Source organism: Salmo trutta, chromosome 18 (genome assembly GCF_901001165.1).
Source record: "Salmo trutta chromosome 18, fSalTru1.1, whole genome shotgun sequence".
NCBI lineage: Eukaryota > Metazoa > Chordata > Actinopteri > Salmoniformes > Salmonidae > Salmo > Salmo trutta.
Window position 1 is genome coordinate 20876360 of NC_042974.1, and position 12882 is coordinate 20889241.

At 41.1% G+C, this 12882-nt stretch overlaps 1 protein-coding gene across 9 annotated transcripts in view; it reads left to right on the forward strand.

Moving 5' to 3' along the window:
• The first annotated feature begins 775 nt into the window (after window positions 1-775).
• ldb1a (LIM domain binding 1a) overlaps window positions 776-12882 on the forward strand; it is a 36644-nt gene continuing 24537 nt past the window's right edge. For 3 of the 9 annotated variants that reach the window (XM_029697944.1, XM_029697946.1, XM_029697947.1), the window contains exon 1: window positions 9893-10094. In XM_029697944.1, coding sequence (XP_029553804.1) covers window positions 10067-10094 — 28 coding nt within the window. In that variant the 5' untranslated portion in view covers window positions 9893-10066. Of the gene's footprint in view, window positions 956-9892; window positions 10095-12882 lie in introns of those variants that run through there. The other 6 variants (XM_029697952.1, XM_029697948.1, XM_029697954.1 and 3 more) reach the window with 4 other exon arrangements.

Sequence of the window (12882 nt, forward strand, 5' to 3'; positions counted from 1 at the left end):
AATGAATTATTTTTGTAGTGTAGTTAACCTTTAATTCAAGTGTGCATGCACCTAGCACTGTTGTTTGGTTAGCGGTGTATCTGTTGTGTACATAGTGTGATGGAGTTACATTATTCATTATTACTGTAACTGACAACAATGTCATGGCAATGAGAAATGGGCATTACGTTAATGAGAAGCCCTTAGCAAATTTGGCTAACAATGGCAGAATCCAATATGACTCAACAAAACAATTGACATGATCAATTCATGCTCTTTCTAATCTATTATACTGTAAAAGTTGAATTAATAATTTTGCTCAAACCTCAAGTATTACACAGTTAGGGTAATGAACATCTAAATATGACTAGTTTATGTGAATACCCAGAAATGTTAACTCTTTGAATACCACTTTATACAATATTTCATTGGTTTTAATTAAATGTGTTAGTTATTTCTATAAATTAAATGCATCTAAAGTCCATTTTATAAATAAGAATTAAGGCCAAAACAAGTTAAAGAACTAGAAACCAAGCATAGTGAGCTTTAATGTGATAGTAGATTATTAAAACATTTTAGAGGCTATATAGCTGAATTCATCACAGACATGGTTTCAGTTGGTTTCACGAGAATCACCCTGCTGTGCCCCAACATCTCAGTAACCACCACCTACTGCTGCTCGTTGTTGCCATGGATACAGTGCCCTCTCTCTCTCTGTGGGTATGGAGGGATGGGGTGGAGGAGAGGAAAGAAGTGACTCTGGCTGCTGCCTCTGCGTCATATTTATACCAGCAGAGAGCTAGCCGGCTCCCTTCCTCATCATCTCTGTGCTCCACTACATCTCCTCTCTCTTTTTGTCTCTTTTTCTGACAGTCTATTTTTCTCTGCAGTTGACCTGGTGGATGTTTTAGTGAACAGGCTCTGGTGTTTCCACAGCCACGGACAGAGGACGGGAGGAGATAAAAGGGGGGAAAAGGTAAGCATGGATGGCGTGTGTGTGTGTGTGTGTGTCGTGAGGTGCCGAGTAGACAGACAGACAAAGAGGAGAGGTAAGCATTATTTTGTGACCTCACCTAAGATGGACTGGGACTGGAGGATTAGGCTAGCTATGCCAATGTCATTATTGTGTGTTTGTGTGTGTGTAAAATGTCATGTTCATAAGAGTGTTTGTTTACCTCCAGTGAACAACATGTTCTTCACAAGAGGTGAAGTGTGACCGTTCTCATTCAGGTGTGTGTGTGTGTTTGTGCAAGTACCTGACTCCTCCTGTGACATTGCTGTTGCTGCGTGCCTTCTGACAGGGAAAGATAGAGCTACACCATCTTTGTTTTCGGAAAAACTGCTTTAGAGAGTGAGCGCCAGTGCGAGAGACACTGCCTGTTTGTGCAGTCAGCGAAGTGTATATCTCTAGCCTCAACGCCTTTCTGGCGCAGAAACAAAAGCCATTTCCCCAAAGCTGGAGTGGAAACAGACATACACAAACAGAAACAAACACACACATCGCTCTCTCTCTCTCTGTGAAATGACTCATATCTGCCTTTGTTCTCAGTTCACCCTTTTAAAAGCAGAGTTCTACTGTCAGCTGAGATAATTCTGTTTTGTCCTGACTGGAGAGAGAGAGGGAGAGAGACTACAAATAGTAAAGGCCTTAGGGAGAGTGTTAGTAGTTCCTCAGAAATGTGTCTAACAGTATGTATGACATTCAGCTCTGATGGCTCTGTCACTGACACGGCGCGTCATAGCATTTAGGGAATGTCGTGTCCCACTTGTTATTTTTGTAAATTGGTTGTATTGCTTCCTCAACGTATTGATCCTGACAGACTGATAACAAAGAGCTGGAGCTTGTTAAGAGAAGCCCCGCTCCTACTGTGTGTGTGTGGTCTGTCTGTCTGTCTGTCTGTCTGTCTGTCTGTCTGTCTGTCTGTCTGTCTGTCTGTCTGTCTGTCTGTCTGTCTGTCTGTTTTGGTTTTGATTTATTACGCCAATGGTGACGCCAATGGTGACAACTAGTCTTACTGGGGTCTGACACATAATGAAAAATAAATGACAGACAAAAGATTTTACAGTTTACATACATGTAAAAACATTAACATGTAGTGTGTGTGCATCCATCAGTTACACATACATGTCAGTACAGACACACAACAAGTAGGTCACATGGGGGAGAGGCGTTGTGCCGTGAGGTGTTGCTTTATTTGTTTTTTGAAACCAGGTTTGCTGTTCACTTGCGCTACAGTATATAAGATGGAAGGGAGTTCCATGCACTCATGGCTCTGTATAATACTGTACGTTTCCTTGAATTTGATCTGGTGGCATGTCTGGTGGGGTAAGTGTGTGTCAGTGCTGTGTGTAAGTTCCCTATGCAAACATAGTATACAAACATAGTGATGTGGTGGACTGTAAGATTATTGAGTTAGAGAGAAGACCCTTGATGGAGAGAGGTGGAGTGGGGAAAAGAGGGGAGGGGAAAGAGAGAAGAGAGCTAGGGTGAGGGACAGCTAAGAAGGCTCATACTGGAGGGTGATGTGTGTGTGTGTGTGTTTCATGGGTCTCCAGTGTCCCAGCGCCCCAGGTGGGCTTTGCATTTTTAATCGATGCTGTCTGTAGTGATTAACACTGCTGTTCTACACACAGATGCAAAACAGAGGGAGGACAAGGGAGAGAGAGAGGGGGAGCGTTTTGAGGTTATTCCTATTTTCACCATTTACAAAGTTGAACAAATGAGCTTTACAAAAGGATGCTCAAATCAATGAGCTGCACATTTAGCAGTGGATGCTGCCCAGAGGAGGAAGGGGAGGACCATCCTCCTCAGTGAAATTCATAAATATAAAAATACTGAAACATTGAAATGTTTTCCTTTTTAGATAAAACTATACCAAATATATTCACATCACCAAATAATTTATTAAAACACTGTTTTGCAATGAAGGTCTACAGTAGCCTCAGCAGCACTATGTAGGGTAGCACCATGGTGGAGCCGGAGGACAGCTAAGGTAAGCTTTTGGTTTTATGAATTTATTGCCACCAGGGCCCGCCAGTGTAACTGCTATCAAATCAAATTTTATTGGTCCCATTCACATGGTTCGCCTCCCTGGGCAAGGTGCGTCCCACCTAGTCAACAGCCAGTGGAATCGCGTGGCGCGAAATACAAATACCTCATAAATGCTATAACTTCAATTTCTCAAACATATGACTATTTTACACCATTTTATAGATACACTTCTCCTGAATCTAACCACGTTGTCCGATTTCAAAAAGGCTTTACAGCGAAAGCAAAACATTAGATTATGTTAGGAGAGTACATCGACAAAAACAACCACACAGCCATTTTCCTAGCAACTAGCATGCATCACAAATACCCAAAACACAGCTAAATGCAGCACTAACCTTTGACGATCTTCATCAGATGACACTCCTAGGACATCATGTTACACAATACATGCATTTTTTGTTCGATAAAGTTCATATTTATATATAAAAACAGCATTTTACATCGGCGCATGACGTTCAGAAAATATTTTCCCTCAAATACTGCCGGTGAATCAGCGCCACAATTTACAAAAATACTTGTCATAAACATTGATACAAAATTAAACTGTCATTCAAAGAATTATAGATGAACATCTCCTTTATGCAAACACTATGAAAGATTTCAAAAAAGCTTCATGAGGAAAGCACTCTTTGCAAAAATCTGAGTACTGAGCTCAGAAAAATACACTAGGCTATACAGATAGCCGCCATCTTGGAGTCATCTAAAATCATACATTGCATTAGAAATATTCCCTTACCTTTGATCATCTTCATCAGAATGCACTTCCAGGAATCCCAGGTCCACAAAAATGTTTGTTTTGTTCAATAAAGTCCATAATTTTTGTCCAAATAACTCCTTGTTGTTCGTGTGTCCAGTAAGCTACTCCAAGTGTACAAAGCGTGCGGACGATGTCGCGACGAAAAGTAAAAAAACGTTTATTTACGTTCGTTCAAACATGTCAAACGTTGTAAAACATCGATCTTTAGGGCCTTCGGAACGTGAAGATTCAATAATATTTCAACAGGACGGTTCCTGTGTCTTGAAAAAGGTTTTGGAACGGAAGGGATCCATCCTCATGAACGCGCTCTAAGAAGTGATGTCACCCCCTGACTCAACAACTTCCCCTCCTTGTCATTCGGGCTCTGTTCATTGTAGAAGCTTCAAACAACTTTGTAAAGACTGTCGACATCTAGTGGAAGCTGTAGGAAGTGCACAATTATTACTACGTCACTGTGTATTCAATAGGAAACGACTTGAAGAGAGCCCATGCATCCAGATTTCCACTTCCTGGTAGGATTTCTCTCAGGTTTTTGCTTGCCATATGAGTTCTGTTATACTCACAGACACCATTCAAACGGTTTTAGAAACTTCAGAGTGTTTTGTATCCAAATCTACTAATAATATGCATATCCTAGCTTCTGAGTTTGAGTAGGAGGCAGTTTAATATGGGCACATGTTTTTCCCGAAATTGTCAATACTGCCCCCTAGCCCCAACAGGCTTTAGCAGATGTTATTGCGAGTGTAGCGAAATGCTTGTGCTTCTAGTTCCGACAGTGCAGCAATATCTAGCAAGTAATCTAACAATTCCACAACAACTACCTAATACACAGTGCCATCTGTTTTGTTACCAAAGCGCCTTATACCACCTACCACTGCGACCTGTATGCTCTAGTCGGCTGGCCCTTGCTACATATTTGTCGCCAGACCCACTGGCTCCAGGTCATCTATAAGTCTATGCTAGGTAAAGCTCCGCCTTATCTCAGCTCACTGGTCACGATAACAACACCCACCCGTAGCACGCGCTCCAGCAGGTATATCTCACTGGTCATCCCCAAAGCCAACACCTCCTTTGGCCGCCTTTCCTTCCAGTTCTCTGTTGCCAGTGACTGGAACGAATTGCAAAAATCGCTGAAGCCGGAGACTTACATTTCCCTCACTAACTTTAAACATCAGCTATCTGAGCAGCTAACCGATCGCTGCAGCTGTACATAGTCCATCTGTAAACAGCCCACCCAATCTACCTACCTCATCCCCATATTGTTTTAATTTACTTTGATGCTCTTTTGCACACCTGTATGTTAATCTGCTAAATTGTAATTAATTTGCTACTATGGCCTATTTATTGCCTTACCTCCTCATGCCATTTGCAAACACTGTATTTAGACTTTCTTTTTTTTCTATTGTGTTATTGACTGTACGCTTGTTTATTCCATGTGTAACTGTGTTGTTGTTTCTGCCGCACTGCTTTGCTTTATCTTGGCCAGGTCGCAGTTGTAAATGAGAACTTGTTCTCAACTAGCTTACCTGGTTAAATAAAGGTGAAAAAATAAAAATAAAAATACAGACAAATTTAAATAAAGGAATGGAATAATATATACATATTTGGATGAGCAATGACAGAGCGGCATAGGCAAGATGCAATAGATGGTAAAATATACAGTATACAGTTGAAGTCGGAAGTTTACATACACCTTAGCCAACTACATTTAAACTCCGTTTTTCACAATTCCTGACATTTAATCCTAGCAAAAATGCCCTGTCTTAGGTCAGTTAGGATCACCACTTTATTTTAAGAATGTGAAATGTCAGAATAATAGTAGAGAGAGTGATTTATTTCAGCTTTTATTTATTTCATCACATTCCCAGTGGGTCAGAAGTTTACATACACTCAATTAGTATTTGGTAGCATTGCCATTAAATTGTTTAACTTGGGTCAAACGTTTCGGGTAGCCTTCCACAAGCTTCCCACAATAAGTTGTGTAAATTTGGGCTCATTCCTCCTGACAAAGCTGCTGTAACTGAGTCAGGATTGTAGGCCTCCTTGCTCGCACACACTTTTTCAGTTCTGCCCACACATGTTCTATAGGCTTGAGGTCAGGGCTTTGTGGCCACTCCAATACCTTGACTTTGTTGCCCTTAAGCCATTTTACCACAACTTTGGAAGTATGCTTGGGGTCATTGTCCATTTGGAAGAGTCATTTGCAACCAAGCTTTAACTTCCTGACTGATGTCTTGAGATGTTGCTTCAATATATCCACATAATTTTCCATCCTCATGATTGATCTATTTTGTGAAGTGCACCAGTCCCTCCTACAGCAAAGCACCCCCACAACATGATGCTGCCACCCCCGTGCTTCACGGTTGGGATGGTGTTCTTCAGCTTGCAAGCCTCCCCCTTTTTCCTCCAAACATAACAATGGTCATTGCTAACATTTCTATTTTTGTTTCATCAGACCAGAGAACATTTCTTCAAAAAGTAAGATTTTTGTCCCCATGTGCAGTTGCAAACCGTAGTCTGGATTTTTTATGATGGTTTTGGAGCAGTGGCTTCTTCCTTGCTGAGCGGCCTTTCAGGTTATGTCGATATAGTACTCGTTTTACTGTGGATATAGATATTTTTGTACCTGTTTCCTCCAGCATCGTCATAAGGTCCTTTGCTGTTTTTCTTGGATTGCAACTTTTTGCAAAGTATGTTCATCTTTAGGAGACAGAACGCGTCTCCTTCCTGAGCGGTATGATGTCTGCGTGGTCCCATGGTGTTTATACTTGCGTACTATTGTTTGTACAGATGAACATCGTACCTTCAGGCATTTGGAAATTGCTCCCAAGGATGAACCAGACTTGTGGTCTACAATTTTACAGTGAATTATAAGTGAAATAATCTGTCTGTAAACAATTGTTGGAAAAATTACTTGTGTCATGCACAAAGTAGATGTCCTAACCGACTTGCCAAAACTATAGTTTGTTAATAACAAGAAATTTGTGGACTGGTTGAAAACGAGTTTTAATGACTCCAACCTAAGTATATGTGTCACGGCTGTGTGGAGAGACGAACCAAGGCGCAGAGTTCCACATATTTTATTAATCTTGGGGACCTCTTGGGGATAGAATCCCATTGATGGGATAGCTAGCACGGCGGGAAATTCAAAACAGCAAAAATCTAATAATTTCAATTTCTCAAACAATCAACTATTTTACACCATTTAAAAGATAACCATCTCCTTAATCGAACCACATTGTCCGATTTCAAAGAGGCTTTACGGCGAAAGCATAAAGTTAGATTATGTTAGGAGAGTACATAGCCAAAAAAGTACACACATCCATTTTCAATTCAAGGACAGGCATCACCAAAAGCAGAAAACCAGCTAAAATTATGCACTAACCTTTGACAATCTTCATCAGATGACACTCCTAGGACATTATGTTAGACAATACATGCATTTTTTGTTCTATCAAGTTCATATTTATATCCAAAAACAGCATTTTACATCGGCGCGTGTCGTTGAGAAAATGTGTCTCCACCAGAACTGCCAGTGCAGTACAAAAAATACTCATTATAAAACGTGGTTAAAGTATTAAACTGTTATTCAAAAAATGATAGATTAACATCTCTTGAATGCAACCGCATTGACAGATTTCAAAATAACTTTACTGGGAAAGCACACTTTGCAATAATCTGAGTACTCTGCTCAGAAAAATACACTACGCAATACAGATAGCCGCCATGTTGGAATCATCTAAAATCATAAATAACATTAGAAATATTCCCTTACCTTTAATAATCTTCATCAGAAGGCACTTCCAGGAATCCCAGGTCCACAACAAATGTTGTTTTTTTCGATGAAGTTCATAATTTATGTCAAAATAACTCCATGTTGTTCCGTGTTGTTAGCACGTTCAGTAGGCTACTCAAAATGTAGGGCGTGGGAGGGAAAAGTCACGACGAAAAGTAAAAAAAAAAAATCTATTTACATTCGTTCAAACATGTCAAACGTTGTTTAGCATCAATCTTTAGGGCCATTTTTAACGTAAAACATCAGTAATATTTCAACCGGACCTTTCCTGTGTCTTAAAAAACGTTTTGAAAAAGGTCTCATCCCACATGAACGCGCATGAACGCGCAATAATGAAGTGACGACATCCCAGGGACATCAACTTCCCTTCCTTCTCATCCGGTCTCTGTTCATCATAGACGCTTCAAACAACTTTATAAAGACTGTTGACATCTAGTGGAAGCCATAGGAAGTGCAAAATGAATCCTTTGTCACTGTGTGTTTTATTGGCAATGACTTGAAAATAGTACAGCCACAACATTTTCATTTCCTGCTTGTATTTTTTCTCAGGTTTTTGCCTGCCATATGAGTTCTGTTATACTTAGAGACACCATTCAAACAGTTTTAGAAACTTCAGAGTGTTTTCCATCCAAATCTAATAATATGCATATTCTATTTTCTGGGCCAGAGTAGTAACCTGTTTAAATTGGGTACGTTTTTCATTCGGCCGTGAAAATACTGCCCCCTAGCCCCTAGAGGTTATGAAGTGAAACTTTGAACAACACAAATAAAGAAACAACGAACCGTGACTTCAGAGGTGCTACATGCACTAACTCAAAACAATATCCCACAAACACAGGTGGGAAAAATGCTACCTAAATATGATCCCCAATTAGAGACAACAATTCCCAGCTGCCTCTAATTGGGAATCATACAAATCACCAACATAGAAATAATAAACTAGAACCCCACATAGAAATAATAAACTAGAATACCCCCCAGTCACGCCCTGACCTACTACACCATAGAGAAACAAGGGCTCTCTATGGTCAGGGCGTGACAATATGTAAACTTCCGACTTCAACTGTATATATATGATATGAGTAGTGCAAGATACGTAAACATTAGTAAAGTTGCATTATTAAAGTGTGATCCATTTATTAAAGTGGCCAATGATTTCAAGTTTGTAGGTAGGTAGCAGCCTCTCTGTGTTAGTGATGGCTGTTTAACAGTCTAAACTGCTAAAATGCTTTCTGACTGTACACTGTACTGCATGATTGTAGCGGGTTTACTAAAGCGTTAGTTCTAGTAGCTATGTTGACTGTGACATTGGATAATATGGTGACAATGATGTAGGCTGTGTGTTGCGGTTAGCGGTCATAATTTGAAGGTTTGTCTTGGAAAGGTTTTTTACCTGGTCATAGACAGCTAATGTGTTGTGCACTGAAGTCCACATGCGAAGGGAAAAGGTGAGAGGAGGAGAGTGAGTAGATAGTTGCGAGAAGGAATTATATATACAACGAGTGAAGTGATCATGATGTTTTATGTGGCAACTATAAAAGTGAATTTTGTTTGCATGTGATCTGGGGTGTATTTATTCTGTCAATTCTGTTGAAAAAACGTTTCTTAAACGGAAGCAAACGGAACGAAACGGGGATAAACTTTCCTGAATTTGTCCAATAGAACCTCTCATTTGCAGCTGTTGGACTAATGATTACAGCTAGATGAGCTAGATGCAGGCAAGCGTGTGCAAGGCGGTATTGAATGTGTCACTGTCTGTCACCTTGATTGCAAAAAATTATCTTGACCTGGCACCTATGTTGTAAACTTTCATTCATAGGCTAGGTTGTACAACCTCATGATGGGTACAGGGAAAATTTGAGTATCATGTAGTAGCCTAAACCTATCGATGTTACGTTGAGCTGAGTGAATGGAATATGAATGACAGTCATCCAATATACTTTATTAGAAATAAGGCCATGCTCCAAAAATGATCATCCACCCTCCTCTTAAACGGCACCAACCGGCACTGACATTTAGATCACCAATTACATACCAGAGCAGGCAATGGCTGTTCAATGTTTGCAAAGCATAGCCTCTGCACATCATACGTTTTGAAAAACAGAAGATTGCCCTCTCTTGTTGCCCTGTGCAAGCATATATGTTGCCCTGTATACACATAATTACTGATATCTTTGCCACAATAAGCGATTTCAAGAGAGCTATGGTTCGTGTCCCCCCCATATTTATCTCTGCCCACGAGGATTGCAATTTGCATATTAATAAACCAACCAGAGCACTATATTTCCTACTTCCTGATTGTTAAATCGAGCTAGAAAGGGAGAGCTCCGATCCTGTTTTACGTGTCATTATATGTCCTGTTCTTCTAACCCTTTTATCTCACTTTCCTCTGTTTCTTGCTCTCTCTGTGTATCCTTGCATATGGAGGGAGGACTGGAGGCGGCTGTTTCCAGCAGAGCAGAGACCTACAACATGTGAGAAGATGTCTGTTGGAGGCTGCGCTTGCCCTGGTAAGTCTCACAATGTCTCGCTCTCTGTCTCTCTGCTCTCTCACTCTCTATTGCTCTCTCTGTCTTCTGTCTCTCTCTCTCGTGTGTCTTTTCTGCTGTAAAGGTAAAGTCCAGCAACTAGTTTACAGTGTGTTCCTCACTCAATATTCAGTGTACTTTATTTCTCAGCAAGACTGCACAACGGCTACTAGCGCTCACTAGCTATTACGAGCGCACATTTCCTACATACACGCATACGTCTTTCCCCCATGTTGAATGACACAACGTGTTCTTGCTCGGACAAGTTTGAGTCAGTGGAATGCTCCTGTGCCCTCAGAACAACATTGTTCCTTATGGAGGTGTGTCTAGTTTGTGTGAGTGTGTGCGCGTGCGCATGCGCACACATTTGATTGTCACTCTCTCTCTGGCAGCTTCGTCTATTTGTTGCTTACTAAGTGGTTACTAACTGTAACTTAGTCTGAGCTTGATCGATATCTTCATCAATACCCTTTGTCTCTATTCTTTACCTTTCTCTGATCGTCACAAGAAGACACACCGTGTGTGTGTGTGTGAGAGAGAGAGAGAAAAGTGTGTACATATGGGCATTATTACCGTGAAACGGTCAGTCTGACATTTTGTACAGTTCACCTCAATCTCTTATCTGTATCAGTATCTTATCATGGTCAGTTTCCTGTGCAAATTCAAGTCTGTCCAAGTCTGAATCCCTATATTCAGAACAAGCATGATGCCTACCAGGGTTGGAGAGTCAACGTCAGTCCCTTCAGGAAGTGAATTAAAATAAAATAAATCTTCTTAATTCAATGTTCATTAATTGCCTAATGGAATTTGCCCTAACACTCCTGCCTGTCAAGTCAACACAGCCATTGGCAGGGACAATTTTCTATCTTACAGCAGGGTCATGATCAATAGTCACCAAATGGAAGAAAGTCGACTGAAACAGAGACTACCTGAACATAACATTAACAAATGCTCATCCCAAAAACAAATGCTAATTTCCGATTGCCATTACAAAACATTTTCCATTGTGTGCCCTATAAATGAGCATGACCCAGATCTGTGTAGATGAAAGCCTGTTGGCCAGTGAAGCACACAGCAGAGGCCATCATCAGCTCTGCCTAACCTTTTACAGGAAACACTGAGAGTGCAGGGTTTGAGTGGTATGGCTTGTTAATAAGACTATAGTGAGCCCTCTTTTGAACAAGGTCTGTCTGTGTTTCAACCTGGACCGTCTGAGTTTCAATATGAATTCCCCATGGGGCATTACATTTTACATTACAGTCATTCAGATGCTCTTATTCAGAGCGACTTCCAGCATCAGTTAGGGTTAAGTGCCGTGCTCAAGGGCACATTGACAGATTTTCCCTTTTTCGTCTCGGGGATTTGAACCAGCAGCCTTTCAATTACTGGTCCAACACTCTTAACCGCTAGGCTACCTGCAACATTCAAGGATGTAAATTCCATCAGTATTCCAGTCGAATAAAACTAAATTATGTAAAGCGTTCTGATTTGACACAGATGGTTGATGGAGCAGAGTGAAGTTAGGAGGTATTCAGGAGGATCACTAGAGGGCACCAAATCCTGTTTCCTACTTGTCATGATTTCTAAAATGTTTGTGTATAGTGCCCCCTATAGATAATGTGTCTATTGTACAGGAAACACAATGGCACAGTGGAGGGCATAGGGATTACTGGCTTTAACAGGCTGTTCTGGCATACAAGCACATTGTACCGCTGTTTCCAAGAACTCTCACGGACACACAGCACACACGCAGGCACACACACACCCACACAGGAACACACACACACCCACACACACATTGTTGTCTCTATTGAGCCTGATAGCAGCAGCCCTACCGTAGTGCAGCTGTGTATGCGTGTACGTGCATATGTCTACAGTATTCTGCTTTCCAGCATAGTGCTAGATCTGTCGTCCTGTGGGCTTTATCCACCAGTAACATATCGCACTGTCAGTTATTTTGGGCTCCTGAGTGGTGCAGCGGTCTAAGGCACTGCATCTCAGTGCAAGAGGCATCACTACAGTCCCTGGTTCAAATCCAGGCTGTGTCATATCCGGCCGTGATTGGGTGCACAATTGGCACAGCGTCGCCGGGGTAGGCCGTCATTGTAAATAAGAATTTGTTCTTAACTGACTTGCCTAGTTAAATAAAGGTTCAATTAAAAAATAAAATCTTATTTGGCTCCACGGTCAAAAGAAAGGACAAGCTGTTTTTCAGCTGGTTTAGTAGAGGGGGATGCTGTTTCACAAATCTCCTCTCTTGCCCTCTTTTGTTCCCTCACACTCTCCTTCTCCATCTCTCTCCTTTCTTTCTTTCTTTCTTTCTTTCTTTCTTTCTTTCTTTCTTTCTTTCTTTCTTTCTCTCGCTCTCAATCTCTCCCTCTACAGAAGGCAACAGTTAGTTAGGCGTGACTGATCACATGCCTCTCACGGGACAAAAATCAGGCCTGGAATTAGGCTAGTAGTTGAATTCTCAATCCTATTTCCATTATACAAAATGCTACTTTCCTCTGCCCTTTACATCCCCCTTCCTTTATTCCCACCTTCCATCCCTCCTAACTTTGTTGCCATATAGTGTCTAATGTTTGCCATATAGTGTCTCCCATGGCTTTGTTCTGTGTGTGAGGCCACTGCCAGTAGATCCGTATATCACCTCTGCCTCTGACAACATAATGGTGATGGGGTGCAGTCCAGGTCAGGAGCTCATAGTGTAGTGAGCCACGCTCATTCATAAGCAGTGGTATAGTACTTTAAAATATTATTACTTAAGTAG